The sequence below is a fragment of the Diabrotica undecimpunctata genome, chromosome 6 (genome assembly GCF_040954645.1).
Source record: "Diabrotica undecimpunctata isolate CICGRU chromosome 6, icDiaUnde3, whole genome shotgun sequence".
Lineage (NCBI taxonomy): Eukaryota > Metazoa > Arthropoda > Insecta > Coleoptera > Chrysomelidae > Diabrotica > Diabrotica undecimpunctata.
Window position 1 is genome coordinate 134,025,783 of NC_092808.1, and position 19,203 is coordinate 134,044,985.

Genomic DNA, 19,203 nt, shown 5'->3' on the forward strand with positions numbered 1-19,203 from the left:
AATACTCGCACCCGACCAGCAGCAAATTCGGCGGTGCCAAACCTAAGAACTCTGAAGTGATATACTTTTTCCAATGTCAGTTTGCCAAGCGTCGGCTTTTGAGATTCTTTGATGCCAATGCCGACCATTGGCGTGGAAATTAAAAAAAGGGATCAGTTCATCAAACGCATATTTCAAGAAAAATCATATAATTTTTATTAATTTTTACATAATTATATTCAGGAAAATTTCTCAATTTTTGGGCAGAAATTGTTTAAACAATTTTTTAAACAAATTCAAAATATCACCTTGTGTGCTCCAAAAATAATTTTTTAAGTTTTTGGGTGACTCTAAATAAGATCTATCTCAAAAGTTAATAGTTTTGGAGATATAGGCGATTTAAAATCAGAAAAATGCGATACCTAATATGCATTTTCGAGGCTTGAAAAATATGTAAATGAGCATTTTTGAGATTCAAGAGTATCTAAACTAAAGTTTCAACATTGATTTTGGTGAGAAATCGGAGCAATATTTTCCGTAGCAGAAAAAGGTGATCTTTTGAATTTGAATTGTTTCCGGCAAAAATGTCCGGCACCCTTCAACCTTCGATTTGTTTAAACGGGGCATTTTTGAATAGGACTCTTCAAATGACAGAATCAGTTTTTTTTTTTCAAATGAGAGCGGGCTCACAACATCGAATAAATAACAAATTAATTCTTTCAAATTAAAGCTTGTTAATTTTAGTGATTTATAAGAATATTGGACTTATTATTTAGTTTTTACATAAACCATAATATTTTTTTACAATTATCTGTAAATAATGGCTCATTCTGTCAGAAAATTTTAAAAGATTGTCTATCCAGCAATTAAGATAGTCAACTGAAATTTAATTTTTAAACACGGCCTACTGTTAATGCACAAACAGGGTGAATCTTTAATATTTTGCTTCGAGTTAGAGATATCGGAAAAAGATATTTGGAAAAGATGTTCCAAATATTATTATAACCCCACATAACAAAGTTTTAAGTCAAAATTCGCACTTTTACTTTTTTCATTAATTAAAGAGCTTATTTCCAAAGTGTCTTAAATCCAAAATTTCGATTTTTTTAATTTTCTTTTTTTAAACTTTATAGATTTCTTCAAGTCTAGAATAAAGTTATATGTACCAAAACAACTTCTTATTTACCATTTAAAACTGCATATGAAAATTATAAAATTGTATAATTTGTATGTTAAATTTGTATGAAAATCTGTAATTTCATGGATTTCATTATATGGATTTAAGACACTTTGGAAATGAGCTCTTCAATTGTAGTCAGGATTCTAAAACGGACAGTTGACAGTTTAGACAGCCAATTGTAGATTTAGGATCGAGATTACAAATAATACTGAAAAACTAAAATTGCGAATTTTGTCATGAAATTTGGTATGTGCGGTTACAATAAGTGGAACAACTTTTCCAAATAATTTTTTTCAATTTCTCTAACGCGAAGCAAAATATCGAAAATTTACCCTGTTTGTGAATTCTCAGTAAGCCGCGTTTAAAATTTAAATTTCAAATGACTATCTTAAAAAAATGTGCACTATCAACATGTATGACTGGGCAAAATTTCAAATCTGTATGTATTTTGATAGCTGATATATAGAGGTGTCTTCATCTTAAATGCGACACACTGTATAATAATGAATACTAGTGTTCAAGATGCATCGCGATAGCTATAAAGAAATTAATTAGAAGGACTAAAAAGAATCGTCAGAGTCTTCTGAAGTCGAATCGTTCCCAGGTTGGATAACTATTGGTGCTATTGCGGGTAAAACAGGATATTCGTTTTCTATTTTTACAACATGAGCTTCGCAATATTTCCACACATCGCTATTAATGCCACTAATTATTTCTCGAATATTCTCAATGGCCACTGCGCTTAATGTTGGTGACTGATTATATTTTCGCAATCGTTTTTTTACGGTACCCCAAACCAGTTCAATTGGATTAAAAATGCAATAGTATGGGGGTAATCGCAAAAGAGTATGGCCGTGCCTGCTGCAAATGGTGTCAATAACGTATTCGTTTTTAAAATTCCGACTTTTGATCATTCTAATTAATTCTTTCTTTACTGGAATCTTTTTAGAAACAGTGATGTTTTTAAGTTGCATAAATTTTAAAATTTCGTCCTTTTTCGTGTTATTATTAGGTATTTTATTTAATATGCGGGAATGATACGACGCATTATCCATAACAATCACTGAATTCGGCGGAATATTGGGCAAGAGTTGTTCAACAAACCACGTTTCAAATAAATCGGCTGTCATATCTTCGTGATAATCGGCAGAAGACTTTGTTATATTTTTGGCCGACAATAGCAATGCATTAGATACAAAACCATCTTTGCTTCCGGCATGAAGAATAATAACACGTTTTCCTCATGAACACGGTGTATTTAACGCACACTTGTTTGTGTTGTCAACCCAGCCGTACTTGACAACATCATGCGTATCGAACCAGGTTTCGTCTAAATAGATTATGTTTCTGTTTGAATTACGATACTATACTTTTATTTTACTCAAATACTCTCGTCGAAGTTCAACAATACGCCGAGATTCCATTATTACCATTCGATTATCTAATTTCTTATATTTAAATCCACAACTTATCAAAATCTAGCGCAGTGTTTCCAAAGATGTATAATTATATTCAGGGAAATCTCTCAATTTTTCACGAATCAGTTCTAAAGTAGGCACTCTATTTTCTTTGTAAAAATTGTAAACTGTTCGCTGAATAACGTCTTTTGCAGCAGTGTCAATCCTACCCAATTTTTTATTTGGTCGCTTTCGTTTTAAGGAATGATCTGTAACAGTGCCTAATTTTTGTTAATAATATAATCCTAGAAAAATATAATCATACTTACCTTATAATAAGCCTCCGCCTCTGATAGCTGGTTGCAAAATGTAATATTTTAGGGTGTCACATAGCGAGACAAACAGGTGTTCATTACGATTTATGGCTTTGCGCTTCGCTGTTGCCATAATGCATGAGTTTAAAATTAGTGAATATAACTTTAATACCATATTAATATATCTGCAATTTTTCATGTTTCCAGGTAAGGTATAAAATCAATGAAATTTGGAAAAAAATAATACAATTCTTGAAACCGTTTTTGAGAACTTGGATTCTTAAAAGTTGTCTGATTTCTTAAAAGTCGATCATTATATCTATAAAAGTATTACCGCTTAATTCACCAACATGGCAACGTCGATATAGACGGAACGTTAAATTCTCTCCAGACTACAATGTTGCCGATATTCGAAAATTACTTAAAGTATAAGTAATATATACAAAGTTCACGGTTGCTTTAATTCATTAGTGAAGAGTCCGTGGAAATATTAGTACCTAGTTAATTAATTTATAGATATATTTTTTGAGAATATGTTCATCTTATTTTTTAAGAGTGTCGTTCGTTGACTAGCAATTGAATAATAACGAATAGAGAATAGAGAATATTTTTTAAATATAACCTTAGGAATTTTAGGAAATATGTCTGACAACCTTGATTTGAAAGGCGGTCTCTTTGATACCAGAATGAGGCATGTTTATGTTGGAAAATTATTAGTGGATGTACTATACCACGTAATAAGTTTGGCTGATTACCGGTAGACATTACATACGCAACGAGTGAGTTATGCGGTATACGCGATTAATTTGGTTTTTAGCGAATATAATTAAATTTAAATTAGACTCCTTAAAAAAGAACCTTGCAACGAACTCCTACTGGGAACCCCTGTCCTAACTAATACTTTTGTAAATAAAGATATTACTAATTAGAGCACAATAAGACTAACTTTAACACATTTTCTATACTTACTGATGCGTGTGGAATATTTAATGTATTCAATGTATTCGTAGTCTCAGTGACTTGATTATTGTGCAACCACATATCTGTAAAAACGGTAAGTACAGTCTCGCTTCTCCAAATATCATTTCTTGGATGATGATAGTCTAAATTAGTCTGCATAGTTTCATCTTTTATTTGTTTTTTTGTTTGTATGAGTCCCGAACTTTGTGGCTTGTCCCTAAAAAGAATTTGGTTTTATTTTAATGTTAGTTATATTGTCGATGAAATATACTTACACTAAATATATCTTGGTTGTTTGAACAGGATTCTTGCCGTTGTAATAAATTACAGGTAATACTGACGTTCCGGGATCGGTGGGTAGGAAATGTAGAATATAATCACAGCATAGTACATAATAAACTGTATTCCAACAGGAAGATCCAGCCCTCTGTTGCCAAGGATTTATCAGGTGATAGGCAAAATGAAATATGTAATAATCAAAGGCATCTGAAAAAAGTTTTTATATACTAACTTTCTATTTTTTAAACACTTAAATGGGCGCAATTAGAAATAACAAGTTTTCTAAAAAGGGACAATGTTATTGTCTCGAATATTGTGGAGGGAATAATTAACTCTACTGTAAAGTAAAATAACAGTAAGAAGAACGGCTTGAGAAGAGAGTTACAAGAAAACCTTAAAATAATATAGTTTTGATCAAATATCGGTTAAGTGTATAACAGACACAAAGACACACCGAAAATATAAATCAAGACAAATATTGTGATAAACGTTATTGATGGATTATTTTACATTGTAAATCTTCTTCTTCTTCTTCCTCTTAATAAGCAATTCTGCTTGTTCATTGGCGGATTAATACCTCTATGGAAGGTTGTCACTCCATCTGGAATTTTTACCGTCGAGTTGATACAAATTTTATTGAACATTGATTTCGCGAGCGTAACTTACATGCAAAATCGACAGTCGCTCCAAGCATTGTTTCTAAGAGAACGGTTCATTCTACACAAAAAATGCTAATAAACATTTTTGTTTAAAATTATCTCAGCTACATTTTTTATTTGAAACATTTTTTTCTAAGGAGTACAGATTCTTGGTAAATCGTTTTTTTTTTTCGCGTTTTTATCACCCTGCGAGGAGGGTTTTATGGGGAAAGCCTGGGGATAAAAATGGTAAACTTTTTGCATCTTTTTTGGGGTCTTAAAATTAATATTCTCGACGAAATTCAGCTTGTTCATATGATTTTTGGAGGCTCAGTGGCATTTTCGTCTGACGACTGGAGTAATACAAAGACTGGAGTTCTGAAACTATATACGGGGTTGTGAGAAAAAAACAAATGTTAAGATCAGCATCATGGATCATAATTCAGTAGCACAGATGGAATCAGAAATTCATGCATGTTCATAAATAATGTTAAGACATAAAAAAGAGAAAAATGAAGTATTGGGTCTTTTTTAGTATTATTTTTAGTATTATCAGAGGTATCAGTAGTAGCAGAGTAAGTTAATATTTTTTAGATACCAACTTATATGACTATACTTACTTAACATAAGAGATACAATCTGCTTAGTTTGCACATTCACATGTAATAAATCTGAATAAAATGGATGCCCTTGTGAATTTTCTAAAAACTGTCGTATTTTCAACTGAAAAGGATAAAAAATTTAATAGAATTTTATATAAAAAATATAGATTATAAATCCATTATACAAAATTAAATCAAATTATTTTAGAGGTATACACTCGTAGGGGCAATAAACTCTTATTTTAGTGTGTACACTTCATATTTCGATCCAAACTCTAAACTACATTCCTTTTACATATTCCCAATTGCCAACAGAAGCATGTGAAAGCCAAACAGCGTTGTACTGATGTGTATCATATGATTTTTAAAAATATTTACTTTTGAAACTATTAGTGTAAGAATTTCTTGAAATTTAATCATTAAATCACAATTAAACTAACTCTAAAAAATAACAAGACCAGTAAATAACTTAACAATAACTATAACATAAATATAACACAATATATTAACTTAAAAATCAACAAGATACAATTTGAATTTAAACATGAATTTAAATAAATTATATTTAATAACCTCTTGATGAATGAGACAGCGAATATCAACACATGCGTTTGTTGTCAGATGGGAATTTGCTAAACAAATGAACTATAGTACTCTTACACCATTCAAAAAAAAATCAGGAGAAATCCTTTTTAATTTGAAAATTAACTTTAAAATCAAAATTTAGACCCCTAAATTGTAATTTTCAGCCAATTATCACATATACCTAATACTGATAGGTGAAGGAATATAAGATTATAAATTAAAAATTAAATTTATAAAAGGTATATTTATTTTAAATCCCAGTAGCGCACCTAGAATTTGACTCTGGGGGGGGTTTTGGTTGGTCACCAAAATTTGTTTTATGATGTTAACTCCATTTTGAGTTCTCAAAATGTGTGAGTAACAGTGTCGGAATAGGGTCCTGGGGGGGGGGTTTAACCCCCCCGAAACCTGCCCCTGCATGCGCCACTGTTAAAGCCCTTTCAGGATAAATCACAGAATGTTTTCAGAATAAATATTCCACCTTCAGTGCTGCTACAAAGCATACATGTTTAAAGCCACAAAATACATGGGTGAAAACCCTTTAAGTAAAAGTTATTAAATTTAGTTTTAATCACATAACTGTGCTAATTTTATAGTATGTTTAAGTAGATTCATTTCATGGCAATGTAAACTTCCACATGAGATACTGGTCTGGACTGGAGACATGTTCTCCAATTGGACCTTGGGTAGCAACTGAGTTCCACTATGGTGAAAAGAATTATGATAGCATCTGGTCCACCGGAATATGGCAAAGGGTAAAGATAAAACTAAACACATCAAATATATTTAAAGAAAATACAGAATGCAATCATTGTAAGGGATTTAAATACCTAGGAATTGTGATATAGAATGATATGATTGAGATGCATTGTCTTTTATGTAAGACTGGCTGTACAACTAATGGTACAAGCTCTAAAAAAATATTACAGTTTCTCAATTTGTTGGCATGTAACCAGAAGGATTTTATTCATGAAGCTGGCAGTAGATAATTTGTCATACTGGTCTTCAACCACATACTTATTAAAAAATATATAATGTACTACTGATTATGGCTAAAGTAAATCCTCAATGCAAACTATATTTAATGCTGTGTGGATCTATGCTGTGTAATCTAATCTGTGTGGAATAAGTGCAAAATATAAAAATATCTATTGGACTAACATATAATTTTTGACAATTTTTGAATGTTTTTTTTTATGAAAAATTGTATATCAATAATTTATACACTAAACCAAATTTATCTTAAAGATGCAGTAGCAGTAAACAAACCAACACACGTTATCAACATTATGAATATTACGAGGAGCACTCCCAAATCACGATTTACAATGTATAAACGTACATAATATCCACCTCATAAACTATATAAATAGACATTGTATACGAAACTCAGCATACCATATCATTTAGTAGTCCTTGTACGCGGAAGATTTGCTATAACTTAATTGGACCACTGTTGTTCTAGTGATAACATTTTAGCCAGGGCGTGCGTCAGGGTATTAAAGTGCTTGAATTTATTTATTTATATTTATAATAAATGTTATCATTTATATTTTATGATCAGAAGAATAACAAAGATAAAATTAAATTAATAAATGTTAGAATGAGGTTTTCCAACAACATAATATGCGAATTCGTTATTGTAATGCATTGAATTAATAAAATTAAATTAAATATGTAAAAATTGTTTTAAAATTAAATGTAATATCTAATGGCGGTTTCCCACCAAACGGACAAAATAAAAACAAAACAAAACACAAACTCGTATCCAATAAAACAAAATAGCAACTTTTCACAAATTTTACTAAAGACTGGCGTGTTTTGAAACAGTTCGTTTTGTTTTCCGAGTCCCGAGTTTTTGAAACTCGAGTCTGTTTAGTGGAAACGGTCAGTTGTGTTTATTAATGGACTACCTCACCTCTGACGTTACAATGGGCGGGGCTTCGAAAACCTTTCTAAACATTCTACTGCAGTAAGTATAAATAAACCGTCAACAGTATGATTGTTACGAGGGGCACTCCCACATCATGATTTTAACGATGTATAAACCTATATTTTCCTGTATTATGAAATACATATGAAAATATGAAGTAGACATCGTAGCATAAGTCGTTCACAGGAATAACAGAACTGAAAATAACTGAATAAACATGTTAGAATGAGGTTTTTCAACAACATAATAACGTGAATCCGTTATTGTAATGCACGGAATTAAAATACAATTACATTAAATGTGTAAAAATGTTTTAAAATTAAACGTAATATTTAAGGTTGAAACGGAGTTGCCACTCGTGAACTGAGCTCTTAATGGCACTCCATTCGTTGGTTTAAGGAAACCGTAATTTCAAAGCAAAAACCTATGCAAAGATCAGAAAAATCTTGTCAAAAATAAAAACATTCAACATATCTGAGTAATAAATAAAACAAAAAACTCAAAGTGTAACTTAGGTAATATTTTACTCAGAATCTACCTCAAGTGCCTGTGAATACCTTCTTTTTTCTTTACCCATTTCATCTACAATATGCTTACAATAGTGTATTTTTTTTATGTTTATTCACAATAGTCAAAAGCTCGACTTTAGAACTGAATTGTCAAAACTTTTGATCGCAGCCACTTTTGAATATCCGCTTTCTTCAACTCGGTTGTCGATATTTATTAAACGGGGAGTATATAACGAATATATTAAGATAGAAAAAAACATGGCGACTACCAAAATGGCACTACACAGGATCTTGATTATATAGAACGTATAGTTACGTACGAGATATCATAAGGCACTATGAATGAAAATAAATTTACTATAGACAAATTTTGATTTATTGACTTAAGGAAGGCCTCTGGCTGAGTTCAAAATAAACAACTGATCGAAACCTAACATGCGACATAGCAAATGAAAAGGGACGATATAACGAATCTATTAAGATGTGTAATTGATTTTCTATCTTAATATATTCGTTATATCCTTCCCTTTCATTTTCTATATCGCGTGATAGAATTTGATCAGTTGTTTATTTTGTACTCAGCCAGAAGCCTTCTTAGTCAATAAATCAAAATTTGGCATACGGTTTTGCTTTCGTATTAAATTATTAAAACAATATGTAAAATTACAGTTTTGTTTACTATGAATAACAAATATAAAATATGCAATGTTAGTATGGTTTTCAAGGAAATCCAATGCAGCAACTTAAAATATTTGTCATAAACGAAAATTTTATATTAAAAAAATTATACTAAAAAAACAAAAGTTAACGCTGGTTTAAATTGTGAGAATTGCGACGCCTATGTTAATTAGTCATTTTCTATTGATTTTACACAATTTACTTTAAAAAATAAGTGTATTTGATGTTTCGATTTCGATCGTTTAAGTGTCAAAACAACGTTGCAATTACTGCTTTATTATTTTTGTCAAACCATAAGTTTCTTTTTATTTTACAGTAGTGAAGCTAATTTTGAATTTCCTTGAAAATAATACTAACATTGTATATTTTATCTTCGTTGTTCATAGTAAACAAATCTTTAATTGTACATACTGTTTTATTAATTTGATAGGAAATATGAAAGCAAAACCGCACGCCTATGGAGTCTTACGTAGCATAGCCTGGTTTTGTTTACTTTTACTGCACGTCGAATTTGAATGATGTGTAGAATTCAACTATTCCTATTTTTAACTTAATAATATATTTGGAGAGAAAATTTTATACATGAAAGAATCTTTGACCCATCCAATAAAACAAGTTTTGTTTACATACTCCCATAAATTGTTATATCATATAACTTAATATTTTATTACACACTTTTCATCTATCATTGTTTTTCTTAATCTTCTATCTCAACAATGCAGAATTTGTGTATTCTGATATAGATAATAATTTAAACCAATTTTTGTGACTTTTGCTATTAGTATCACATACAAAGTATCATCCCTTGCAGCAGTAACTATACTCCATTTGAAAATTATTGTTAAACCAGTTTTTTTTACCTGCATTTGCATAGCTCATTTGCATTTTGTTGTACTGTCATTGAAGTTTGTGATCACATTATTTTTATAAATCCTTTTACAAAACTGGGACAAGAATATATAGATATTTATAATTTTTTGGCTTTGAAAGATCTTGTATAAAGATCATTGTAATCTTCTGTCATAAAAATTGTGCATCTCAAAATCATGCATTTCAAAATCAATAGTTTCAACTTTTAAAATTCTTTGAGTTTTTGATTCACATTAAATTTATAATGAATATAGAACTAATCTTTTTACTTACTGGTAAATATGCTAATGAAAACTCATATCTAATATTGGGATCCCTGAGTAATGTGTATATTAGTTTAAAAACAGGTCCACATGGTGACAAAAAATGCTGTAACTGTCTAAAGTCTTCTGCTTCTGATTCCGTTGTGGTCCTTAGTCCCCATGACAAAGTACCTTGAGGTCCAAATATATTTTCTATCAAGACTGGAAAGAAATTGTGTAGTTCTAGTAAATTACCCCTATCTAAAAGAACAGTTAGTTCCGCACATCGGGCACGAACTGGAAGTCTCATAGCATGTTGCACTCCTGCCTAAAAATGGGAATAATAATGGCTTAAATACAAATTTATTCACAGCAATTACAAAAGTCCTTAATTCTAACTAGCAGGCATAACTTAAAACCAATTTGTGTTAGTTATTCTAACATCCCAATGGAAATATTTAATATTTTTAAAAGTAAAACAGTATTAAGTAAAAAAAATCATTTTCTATATTATTACCATAAAATCTTGCTCTTTAATCATGTTTATTATTTGTTAGGTTTTTATTAATTGGAAATTTATATATTTAGAAAGTTCGTTAAATTTTTCTATACACCTAATTTAAATTTATGTGAAATAATTTTTGAAAAACTTAACCTACAATTAACTGAAGTCAATGAATCTTCTTTTTAGTGATAATGCATCTATGAAAATTATAGCTTTGGTTGTACATGATATATTATGAGCTCAATAAATAAAGGTATAAGTTAATTTATAAAGAAAAATAATAAAGCATAGGACATCTAAAAATTTTATACGAATAATTTAAATATTCTAGATGTAACTTCTTGATAAATAATGGTTTTTGACTTATCATAGATACCTGATTAATACATTTTTATGGGCCAAATTGCTTGTCAAAACTAAATTATCTAACTCTAACCTCACTTATTTAAATTATATAGTTTTATTTATAAAGATTCATTAAAATGAATAAAGTCAAATATTTATTACAAATAAGACAGTTAAATTCGTTATCAGCTTGTATTACAAAACCTCATAGAAATACGTATGTAAAAACTTATCCAACAGTCATTGCCAAACCTGATGGTTCTACTTATACAATTCGATATGAAGAACCTAGAAAGTTAATAAAAGTAAGTAAAAGCATTTGTAATATTCTGGAGAATTTAATGAAACAGTATAAAAGGAGGCTGAATATGTTTTTTGATTAAACAATAATATTATTGCAAAACAATTTTTTTGTTTTATTTTTCATTCTTTCAAGTGCTCATTCAAGTGTATCCCTAGAAGTTGATACCGATTTTTGTTTGGAACACAGAGGTATATTCTCCTAGTGACATAGAAATGTTTACATTTCCACAACTACTGAATATTCCTACACCTGGCCCTTCAGCAGTTTTAATCCCATTTGTTGACCCCACATACTGGGTTTGTGGAAAGCTCCGTATTTTTTAAACAGTCTGTAATATCTGATTCTGACGTTCCCCTTTATAATAATGTGCAGAAGCGGGAGGTCCAGTAAGAGCTCTCTAGGTGCTGTTGGTGTGACTTTAGGGGCTGCTGTGATTTGAGTATGTAATTGTTGCTTTCACATCACTTTTAAAATCTAATATAACATACCTGGTTTTAAACCCCACATTTTTCCACAGGTATGTCTAGCTACCCTTAACATAGTTGCCACTCTCTTAGTTATTAGTTTTATCTGCTGACTCTAAGTAAGACTTGAGTCTAATATTGTCACACTTGTTTACTTCACTCATCAGATTTTGATGTGTACATTTAGGCCTAGAGTACCCAATCTCTCTAAAATCCTTCTTCTGGTAAATTTGATGATTTTTAACTTCTGGGGTCTTATATTAAGTCCTAGATTTGAAGTCTGTTCAGTACTTACAGTCAGAGCCTGTTGCATTCTATCTCCAACAACATGATGCATGTTGTTGAGTTTAGCTATCATCCCATCAATGACCAGATTCCACAAGGGGCTAGATAAGACTCTCACCTATGGACAGCAGCTTACTACTTGTGTTGACACTGTATCTGTAATGGGTATAAATTTTATACAAAATTTAATATTATTATGCTGTTAACGTGTAACAATACAATTTTAATTTAACAACCTTGAGTAATTATTTATTAATAGTAATAATAATTATGTTCACAAAAAGTTAATTCTTCCTCCAAATTTTAAATGTTGAAAAATATTATTTTATTTATTTTTTATGTGCAAAAATATGTTTCAATTTAAATTAGTAGTTTATTATTTGTCAATATTATTACATACCCATACAGGTGTTATTATTTTTATGTGCTATCACAAATAAAAAAAAGATTTCAAATTGGTTTATTATTAAGAAGGGTATTAAAAATTTTCCAGATGCCACCAATTTGAAGTTTTGCTTTTAACTTTTCCACTCATTTCTCCCACCACTTTTGTGGCAGACAATTTTCATTTGAGGCTTTTCACAAACTCATTATTTATTAGAATAAAATAAACTTTTTATGGTATTTATAAATGCCTTTGTTAAACTGAAGAGTTGATTGACATTTTCATGCCATATTAAGTATTAATTTCCATAAATAAATAAAGGGTGATTTTTGAAAGTCAGAAAAGTTATCTTGACTATAAATGTACCTAGAGCTTTTTTTAATACATGAAAAATTATCAGAAAAATCATCAGTTATCATTAACCCTTTAATCGGCAAGACCGTCTACAGACGGTCTTTACTTTAACTTTACCATAACTTTATTAAAGAGGCGAATTTTAACTGCAATTAAAGAAGTCATTTTTATGCAAAATATGACACTTTTCAATATTTGAACAATGATCCCACTATTTTAAATGGATACTGTTTGGACAATGATAAATATCATTTCTAATCAACTAAACTTTGATTTAAAAAAAATCCATTTTAAAATGAATTTCATTATAATTTATTTATAGGTACAGTACTTCTATTGAAATTTTATTTGACCGGGCTACCAGCAGAGTTTTTAGATAACATTATTTTATTTTAACATTTTAATTTCATCTTTTTATTGGAGCTACTTGATTTTTGTTGTTCATATTTTTATTCATCTTGCATTTGAACTGCTTCACTGAGTCTGTTAATTATTATTTTTGATCCTCAGTGGGTTTTAATATGTACTTAGATTATTTATCACAATCTAGATCAACTTATGTTTTTCATCAAGATTAATGAAATTTGATCATTATGTAATTGACCTGATTAATTATTACTATTTAATAGATTTTGTAGAACTATATTGAAATTATATACATAGTACATAGCATACTAAAGCGGTTTTTAATAGAATTAAGTAAGTGAACAATAGTTTCCTATAGTGTTTGTAAATACTACATATTTTTTAAAGTATACAAAAATACGCTCTTTGTTTTTTATAGATTTCATGAAGTATTTTTTTAACTTTAAAGATGTAACTGTTTAAGTTAAGACTTGGAAGCATTTTTGTCTGAATAGCTGTCAGTACAGAAAGTGAGTCAGAAACAATTACTACAGACCTGTTTTGTGTATCTTTAAAATGTAATAAAGTTTCGTAAATTGCTATTACTTCAGTGCTGAAAATTGAAAAAGCATTATTTGATTTAAAGATTTTTTCTATGTTGCTTGATGGAACATAAAAGGCACATCCAGTGCCAGAAGTGGACTTTGACGCATCTGTGTCGATAATTGAAGATTCTGCCCAATCTTCTAAGAAACTTCTTAAACTATTGGAACTAACAGCTACATTTTCATGATAACTCGGTATTATTACTTTTGTGAAATGTAATAAGGAAGGAAAATCTTCAGTTTAAGCTATCATCTGGGTTTAAACCAGGATCAGAGTTCGATATACTGCAAAATGCTTCACAAAGTGGGAGTGAATTGAGTGGCTCAGAGGCAAAGGCGACTAAGCCACAAAGTGGAGTTTTTGTGATAAATCATGTCAAAGTTAACTTTAAATAAAAAATACAATTTTTATAATAAAAAAAATGTAACACTTGATTTTTTAAGGAAAAACTAATGTCTTAAAACAACATTTAAGGAAAAATCTCACTTAAGTTTTATTATTCTAATTCTGTGTTCAAAATGTATAGGCACATTTGCCGTTACAAAAAATATATTCTTAGAGAAACGTGTGTTAAGCTATGTTTAGGCACATTTGCCATAAAGAAAACTAAAACAAGTAAATTGTCCAAAACAAAAATTAAGATAAACAGAAAACAAATCTCCAACTTATTAGCTAAATAGTGTGTATTTTTAATTTTCATGTATAGTTGCTTCTTCTAAGCCTTCATCTAATGCATCAGAACTATCTTATAATCTAGAATAACAGCTCTGGAACTCAGGCGGAATAAACTTAAGTAAGTCCATTCAATCCTTTTTCTTATCTTTTGTTATTGCTCTCCCATTTGGATACAGAACATCTAGGTTGTGCATTGATGATGGGCGGCCTTTGGTTTGGAAAGTGGCGGTTTACACTTTTGAAGGTAATTGCTTAACATTAAAGCCACCTTTATATTTCGATTCTCTTCCCCACAAGCATCGCTATACAAAATTAGATATTCGGTTAGGTCAGGTAAGTGCGCCTCAAGATATCTTGAGCTCCTCAGGATGCGACATTTTCAGGCCAGACATACATGTGTCCTGTTTCTGTGACTTCATCATGGATGCTCAAATTATATGTCCACAGTTGTCTCTTATAATAAACTACTCATGTACTTAACTCAGGAGTAGGAAGCGTTTTTTGAAGATCAAAGACTAAAACTGATAATTTTTGCTGTGATTCTTTTGCTTTAATTATATTTTGCTTTTTGTTTTCTTTAACTGCTTTTGTTTTTCTTTGGTGTAATTCCAATTCAACTTTTGCATTCTGTTTACGCTGTTCTGAAGTATCAGATGATTTTATTTCAGTATTAAGACTGTCACACTTTTGACAAGTACCTTTATGTGGTGCATGAAAATGCAAATTAAACTTGGTGTTAAAAATTTTGCGAAACAAACAGCGAGAGGAGTTTTTTATGTCTTCTGTGCATTTTTTTTTCATACTCTCGATACATGATCGACATGTTCAAAGTTTGTGAAATATATTTCCTTTTTATGTTATCTCGTCGGAAGTAATGGGATTCGTGGGAACAGTTCAATGAAGCCACACAAATACTGCTCGTCTTCAATATTAGTTTTATTATGGTGTGGATGTTTGCCCCTTGCATCTTGTAGAAGTGTCTCATGTTCTTGTTTTCGTGCTAAAGCTAATGAAATTTTTCCATCTGTAATGGAAACTGTGTCTTTAAAAAAGTTCTTACATACCACTTGGTCACAACCATTTTCATCCGGTAAAGTATATACACGAGTTTTAGACCTACGTGAATTTTAATTTTGGGTATAAGTTCTCTTTTTGTCATCTACTTTTATTTGACCTTGAATAAAAGCATTTTTAATTAACCAGATAAGATCTATTAAAGCTTCCATCTCGAGATCTCGTGCCTAGCTCGAGATCTCGAGCTAGACACGAGACGTATTGCTAAACGTATTACTAAATATATAATTATAGCTCTATCTCTGTCACTCACATAGGATGCTCGTAAAATATTTCTCTTTTCATAGAAGCCACTATGAGTTTGGCACCAGCAGATTATCCGGTCCGCAGTGGGTTGCTAGCATCGGTTATGAGAATTGTATTGTGTACACAGTTGTCAGATTTCATATAATTTATGCAGATAAAAAAGTATACACACAAAATAATTAACAGGCATTAAGATGTTTTAAAGATAAAAAAATATGTCTGCATAGTTAGCAAGGTAGTGCCATGGCTCTATGGCACTACCTCACGGGCTGCCACTGCTTTAGAGTCCACGTTTCAGCTCTATATAGAACAAAAGACCAAACAAGTGTCAATTTTAGTTTTATATCGATATGTTGATTTAATAGTATTTAAATATAAATTCTAAATGTTCCTAAGCCGTGAATCTGAAAACTGCTATGACTAATAAAAGTCTAAATAGAAATATACGCTTCAGAGTTTGGTAGTTGCGGTGATTAATTTTAATTTTAATATGCTGATATATTATTTTTTCATGTTATAATTTTTGTTCCTTCTTATGATCTCATTACTGAAATATTATACATATTAGATCAAATTTTATTATAAAAGCATCCATAAATCATAATCCATGGTATTATTACGTTAGCTCGAGTATAAAATTGTCTTTTTATGTAACGTACGCAAAGATAATTAAACCTAATAATGCATTATAAATTATAATCACACTTTCTAATATTTAATATGCAAATTATTTTAAGTTGTATTGATTTCCTGGGAAAAATAAAACAATATTTAATATTTACAGTAGTTAATGATTATTTTCGAGAGAGATCCTATAAGTCAAGCAAGAAAATATCGCTATACGCTTTAAATATTCTTCTTCTCCACTTTCAAAGTTTAGGTGAGTTTAGTCTTTCTATATATTATGTCGTTGGCCTTCCGGTTTATAGTGCAAAGTTGCTTATTGAGTATTTTTTTTGTTACTGTTTTTTTTTTAGTTTCTTATATTTTCTACAGAGACTTCTAAGCTTCGATAATAATATACAGGGTGTTTCAAAAAAAGGTAACCCCGTCTCTAGGGTAGGTAAAAAACTGAAAAATAATTGGGGTTTGCTTAGTAAAAAATTTTTGTAACGCCATCCGTTTTCAAGGTACAGGGCGTTAAAGAAAAAAAATTTTACGCATTTTTTACGATTTTGCCGAAACTACTGGCAACATTGTAATGAAATTTTATAAGAATATGTTGTGTGCCATGGAAATCTGACATTTATTGATTGTTATGACGATAAATCAACAATAATTAGAGTTTTGAAACCTTGTTATTTGTAAAATCAAATCAAAATGTACTCAAATGTTAAATACACTGACATGTTATTAACCTTAGGCGAATGTTTAGGATGTTCGGGATGTTTAGGAATAGTGAGGCTGTGACACGTTATGCAGAAAAATTTCCTAGAAGAAACTTACCAAGTAAAAAAACATTTAGAGCCGTTGAACGACGTTGTCGAGAAACTGGGAATGCGAGACCAAATAAAATAAATTCTGGTAGACCAAGAACAACAAGAACAATTAATAAAGAAAATAATATTTTAAATTTACTTGATCAAGATCCAACAGTTAGCGTAAGGAATATAGCAAGACAAACAAATACTTCTTCTTCAAGTACTTGGCGGATACTGAAAGAACAGCAATTACATCCTTATCATTACAGACAAGTCCAAGAGCTCTTGCCAGATGATCTACCGGTTAGAGTGGATTTTTGTGAAACATTGCAACAAAGGACAGTCCACAATCCAAATTTTTTAAAATGCATTCTTTTTACGGACGAGGTCACCTTTACGCGACAAATGCACACTACTGGTGTGATGAGAATCCACGAGTCAAAAGAGTATCACATTACCAAAACTCATTTAAAGTTAATGTTTGGACAGCAACTTTAGGTAACAAATTAATAGGTTATCATATTCTACCTGGAAATTTAAATGATGATGTATTTAAATGTATCTTGATTTTTTAAACAATTCCTTATTCGAGATAGAAGATTTAACGCTAAACGAGCGAAGATCTTTATTTTTTATGCACGATGGAGCTCCACCACACTTTGATAGGTGTCGTAATTGGTTGAGTAATCATTTTCCAAATCGATGGATTGGTAGAGGTGCAGAAGCTCCGATTCATTGGCCTCCTCATTGACCAGTTTGGTCGTATATTAAGGAAAAAGTCTATGCTACAGAGGTAAATTCACGCCAAGAGTTGGAAGAAAGAATTTAACGTCAATTTAATGACATCATAGCTGATCCCCTACCGTTTAGAAGGTTAATGGAATCTTTAGAAAAAAGAATAGACTTGTGTATTCGCGAAAACGGAGGGCATTTTGAACACTTACTGTAATTGAATTTTATTTTATGTTCTTAGTCATTAATTTAATTTTCTTCTTGTGAGTTTTGTTTAATTACTAACTATTTTATACCAGCATCAATTATTACTTCATAATTTTCAAATCAAAATATTCCGAAAACGGTACACAGTATCGAGTTTTACCAAGAGTACCTTTTTCGTGTAAAATTGAATGATGTTTAAGTTTACTTGAAATTTTGATTAATAATTATACTCTTAAAAAAGTTATATTGACTAATACTTAGTACGATCCGTGTAACTAGCGCCCTCTATGAGAATCAGATATAAAAACAAATTCATGGGATGTATCAGCTTCTAAAACATATTCGTATAAAATTTCATTACAATGTTGCCAGTAGTTTCTGCAAAATCGTAAAAAATGCGTAACATTTTTTTTTCTTCAACGCCCTGTATCTTGAAAACGGATGGCGTTACAAAAATTTTTTACTAAGCAAACCCCAATTATTTTTCAGTTTTTTACCTACCCTAGAGACGGGGTTACCTTTTTTTGAAACACCCTGTATATTACACTTATTTTTTACGAAAACGTCTACAAAATTTATTTCATTGCAATTATTTTTATTGCAGTTACCTCTTAATATATGGACCTTAAGTGAAGCTGAAAGAAAAGCAAGGTTAGAAGACCGTAAACCTAAGAAAAAAGTCAAGATTGTGGAGGATATTGATGATTCCTATGATTCCAAGAAATATCTAAAATATATAAAAAGGAAATAGGACTATAAAGTTTATAGTTTTATTAGAGACGTAAATTATTATTGTATAACATTACTTGTAATATAAATGACAATTGCTTAATTCTGTTTTTTAATTACTTCTCAGTAAAGACTTAAACAAATAATACTAAAGAATAGGGAACAAAGCAAATTCATTAAATAAAAAGAATAAAAATAGCTGGTTCAATGAAAAGCTAGAGGATATTGAAAAAATGAAATAAAATAATTCTACAAAAGTCAAAAACCAATCCTAACATCAAAACAAAAAAGTTATTAAATAAAGTGTTCATGTAAGGTATTAGTAGTATTTGAAATAATGTACTGTTATGTAATACCCAG

At 30.3% G+C, this 19,203-nt stretch overlaps 2 protein-coding genes across 3 annotated transcripts in view; one reads left to right on the forward strand and one right to left on the reverse strand.

Annotated features, from left to right (window-relative positions):
• Positions 1–10,836, reverse strand: part of LOC140443921 (sphingomyelin phosphodiesterase 4) — a 32,156-nt gene extending 21,320 nt beyond the window's left edge. For both annotated transcript variants that reach the window (XR_011951279.1, XM_072535434.1), the window contains exons 1-5: positions 10,684–10,836; positions 10,198–10,494; positions 5,368–5,470; positions 4,106–4,316; positions 3,840–4,047 (exon numbers count right to left, since the gene is read on the reverse strand). Coding sequence is in view for 1 of the 2 variants with exons in the window: in XM_072535434.1 (XP_072391535.1) it covers positions 3,840–4,047; positions 4,106–4,316; positions 5,368–5,470; positions 10,198–10,494; positions 10,684–10,707 (843 nt within the window). In the remaining variant the exon portion in view is untranslated. The remainder of the gene's footprint in view (positions 1–3,839; positions 4,048–4,105; positions 4,317–5,367; positions 5,471–10,197; positions 10,495–10,683) is intronic.
• A 237-nt stretch (positions 10,837–11,073) lies between these two features.
• mRpL55 (mitochondrial ribosomal protein L55) lies at positions 11,074–18,946 on the forward strand. The gene is made up of 2 exons (XM_072535435.1): positions 11,074–11,321; positions 18,719–18,946. Exons 1-2 carry the CDS (start codon positions 11,154–11,156, stop codon positions 18,863–18,865), a joined length of 315 nt encoding a protein of 104 aa, XP_072391536.1. The 5' UTR covers positions 11,074–11,153; the 3' UTR covers positions 18,866–18,946.
• Positions 18,947–19,203: the final 257 nt, after the last annotated feature.